This window comes from Miscanthus floridulus, chromosome 18, assembly GCF_019320115.1.
Source record: "Miscanthus floridulus cultivar M001 chromosome 18, ASM1932011v1, whole genome shotgun sequence".
Lineage (NCBI taxonomy): Eukaryota > Viridiplantae > Streptophyta > Magnoliopsida > Poales > Poaceae > Miscanthus > Miscanthus floridulus.
Window position 1 is genome coordinate 89,252,763 of NC_089597.1, and position 3,795 is coordinate 89,256,557.

General features: G+C 52.4%; 1 protein-coding gene across 1 annotated transcript; it reads left to right on the forward strand.

The window, feature by feature from the left end:
• The first annotated feature begins 1,373 nt into the window (after window positions 1–1,373).
• Window positions 1,374–3,564, forward strand: LOC136522209 (protein POLAR-like 1). The gene is made up of 3 exons (XM_066516003.1): window positions 1,374–1,814; window positions 2,142–2,644; window positions 2,732–3,564. Exons 1-3 carry the CDS (start codon window positions 1,499–1,501, stop codon window positions 3,017–3,019), a joined length of 1,107 nt encoding a protein of 368 aa, XP_066372100.1. The 5' UTR covers window positions 1,374–1,498; the 3' UTR covers window positions 3,020–3,564.
• The last annotated feature ends 231 nt before the right edge of the window (window positions 3,565–3,795 follow it).

Below are 3,795 nucleotides of genomic sequence, written 5' to 3' on the forward strand. Positions count from 1 at the left end.
GCCTAGTGTTTAGTGAGGTTTGCATACCTCTTGCCACCCCGTGCTTGCGAGCATAAGTGTTGTACATCGGAGGGGCTTGAAGTCTTACGAGATCACACCAACCGCGTTTGTGGTGTGGCCACCACCGTGTACCGGAGGGAACAAGGCCCGTGGCGTTTCGGCCGGAAGCTTGATAGTGAAGACGGCGGGAAGCATCCGGGAGAGGCTTGCCGGAAGGCACGTCGGAGACCCACTTGCGCGTGGGGAAGGCCTGAGGCTATCCACGGAGTTACCCGACCGGGAGCTTGGCCCTTGCGAGGGGCTCCAACGAGAACTAGGGAGAAGCTTGTGCGCTTCTCGATACCTCGGTAAAAATACCGGAGTCGTCGACGGGAGTTTGCATATCTCTACCTTGCTCTTTAAGCTTCCGCATTTACATTGATCTTTTTATTATCATTTGCGGTAGAGATTGCAACATACTAGCAAAACCGCAGTTGCACATCTAGATAGATTATCTTTTGCATAGGTTTTGTTAGAGATAGAAAAAGAGGCCATAGTTTGGAATTAGAATTTTAAGTTGCCTAATTCACCCCCCCTCTTAAGCGTCACGGTCCGTTCAGGCGCGCCGGGTGGCGCGCGGCGGGCGGCAGGCGTGCGGGCGGCGTGCGGCGCGACGGCGGGCGCAGCGGCGGGCAGGCAGACAGAGGGAGGGTGGCAGCTCACGGGCGATATTTACCTGGGGCTGCCGCGCCGTGGGCCGTGGTGTGGCACCCCGGTCGTCGCCACGTTATCCCCCTCGCTGCGCCACCATACGTGGCGCGACACTGGCGTTTCGCAGCGCCATGAAAATGGACGCGGACAAAAGTGTTAGTTTTGAAAAAAAATAAAACAGTGTTAGATTTAAAATTAGTTTAAAAAAATATTAAAAATAAAAAATCCCCCAGCGCCATGCCATGCAAGGCTGCACCATGCCATGCTGGTCCGGAAAGCAACGTGGCGAGCCTCGAGAGAGAGGCTACTGTATATTTCTGCGAGCTCTGTACTGCTCCTGTAGCTGTAGCCTGGATAGGCTTCAACGAACAGGAACAGGGATGGGACAAAAAGAATCGCAAAAAAATAAAGATGGAACAAAAAGAAGCGAAGTATAAACGAACCTCCCGGGGACGTCACGTTGGCACGCCGCCATATAAAATTCGTGCATCCCTTCAAATAAAATTGCAACACCTCACCTGACCTGCAAATCATTGCAGTGTTCGGCTGGCATTTTTTGGCTGGCAATCATGCCCCCTCAGAGAAGCAGGATCAGCGAGGGTCGCTGTCTGGCAGGGCCCGCGGGCCGATCGATGCCCCCACGACCATTCCCCTCGATCGCCGCCTCCACCCGCTCCAATTTGAAAAACCGCTCTCCTCGCCTTTCCTCCCTCCCGGAGAACCGAACCTCTCTGGTCTCTCTGCCTCTGCTCTGGCCTTTGGGGTCTCGCGCTCGCGACTCCTCGGGCGGCGCGCCTCGCCACTCGCCATGGCCTCCTCTTCTTCCTCTTCCGAGGTGAGGGCCGCGAGCAGGAGGATCGTCGATTACCTCAACGACGGCGAGGAGCTCGGGGCCGAGAGGGCGGCGGTGGAGACGCCGCCGTGCTCCCCTGCGGCGGCGACTGCGACTGCGGTTGCGGTTGCGGTGGGAGAACCCGCGAGGTCGTTGGCGCTGCCCAGGTTCAGGTGGCCGCGGCTAGTCAGGCGCAGGCTCCGGAGGAAGGGAGGCGGCGACAAGGGGAAGGAGGAGATCGTGGTGGATAAGGGCGACGACCTCCCCGTGGCGCCGGCCGTGTCGACCTCAGGTGCGTGTTGCGTGACCTCAGGGTGTCAGAAGGTGCGATTGTTTAGCGAAATCTTAGTTAGACGTTGGGCTGCAAATAGAACCGAGCCTGTTGTTTGTTTGAGCTTTGAAGAGCACGCGATGCTTTGGCAAGGATTCTGCTGTAAAATCCACAAACAAACAAGTGTGTGTCTTGTCAGAATTTAGCAGAGAGTGCCCCCTTCCACCGAGAGATCAGCAGATTTTCTTGTTCTGCTCTGCATGTACTTGGCTTTTATTCTATAGTCGAGATGAACATGAGCGTAATCAACCAAGCCTCTGTCTGGCCTCTGCTCTGTACTACTTCCAGGATGCGAATCATCAGCGGGGAGCGACAAGAGGCATTCCGACCTCGGCGTCGGGCTAAGCCTGGTGTTCCTCCTGGCGAAGACATCCGACGAGTTCAACAAGATGGTCAAGGTGCGCGCGGAGATGGAGGCGCTCCTGAAAGAGATAAGAGACGAGGTTCGGATCCAGAGCGGCAGCGGCGGCACCGGCACCGACGGCCACGACGACGCGCCGAAAGACCGCAACCGCGAGTCCACCACGTCGAGCTGCGTCACTACCGACGGCAACGAGGTCCAGAGCGCGAGCGCGAGCGCTCGCATGGAGTACCAGGCCGCCTCGTCTGGCGTGGAGCTCGCGGGCTACGAGAAGTCGTTGTCGTCCGGGGATGGTGCAGGTTGCTGTGCGAGGATGGACGTGCTTGAAGAGGAGTTCCACGCCGAGATGGAGCTGCTTCAGGTTAACTACGGCTCAGAGACACCGTCATTTCTGCCTGACCCTGAAGAAGAAGAGGAACACTATTCCGAGGTACCATGGTCCTCTGATCTTGCATTCATTCCGACTTGACTGAAAATGCGAAATGTCCCTGATTTGGGCCAACATTTGGCATTTCAGCCGTACGACGAGATGGCCGACTACCGGAATGGAATTGATGACGATTCAGGGGCAGTTGTTGAGGAGGACGAAGACGACGATAATGATCATGATGATAACGCTGAGTACAACGGAGTTTCTGCCGTACAGCTGGAGAGAAGGCTCCACGAGCTTCTCCATGAAAGAAACCGGGACCGGATTGAGGAGCTGGATGCCGCGCTGCGGCGTGCGGAGCACAAGCTCGTTGAGAAGGAAATGGAGGTGTCCTTGTGGAAGGACACGGCTAACAGCCTGTTCGTTTGGTCGTAAACGATCGTGGATTATTTACTGCTAGCTGATTTGATGTGAGAAAAAAATACTATTTCAACTTATAATCTACGATCCTATACGATCGTATAAGCCCAGCGGGACAGGAGACAGGACAAGGAGTTGCAGTGAACATCAAAGTTCTCCCGCTCTCTTTCAGTCGTACAACTCTTGCGCACGATTCGTCAGCTGTACTGTACATGGTCACAGCCGAAGGAGAATTTTGGGCAAACAAGGTTTGCCATGGCGAACTGCAGAATGGATCTCTGTGGAAGATATAGTGAACCTGTTCATACCAAAGTTTAGTGCTAGCATAGTAGGAGACTTTTCCCTGTGTGCCCTTATAAAAGATCGTAATTCCCTGTGTGCCCCTGAAAAAATTCAGCGGTCTTCAGCGCCACTACTTCAACTTTTTCGTGTCATCCATGCCACTTCCGTCAGTTTGGGCTCTAACGCCGTTAAACTGCAGGTGTGAAAAGACGAAAATGCCCTTAAGTTCAAATATGTTATTAATTTTTTTTGAGCATCTTAACGACTTCAAATGAAAAAACTCAAAACTAGAAAGTTGTAGATCTCGTCGAGATCTATAATTTTCATATAATTTTTTTTTTCATTTAATTTCGCAAAAAAAATATGATTTGATATGATTAATATATCTTAGAAAAATTATATTATTTTTTTGCGAAATTAAATGAAAAAAAAATTATATGAAAATTATAGATCTCGACAAGATCTACAACTTTCTAGTTTTGAGTTTTTTCATTTGAAGTCGTTAAGAT

Excerpts from the sequence above, each read along its gene's own strand:
- LOC136522209 (XM_066516003.1), top strand. The coding sequence starts at position 1,499 with ATGGCCTCCTCTTCTTCCTCTTCCGAGGTGAGGGCCGCGAGCAGGAGG. Across the intron at positions 1,815-2,141 it reads GCCGGCCGTGTCGACCTCAG|GATGCGAATCATCAGCGGGG; the intron begins GTGCGTGTTGCG and ends TACTACTTCCAG. Across the intron at positions 2,645-2,731 it reads AAGAGGAACACTATTCCGAG|CCGTACGACGAGATGGCCGA; the intron begins GTACCATGGTCC and ends TTGGCATTTCAG.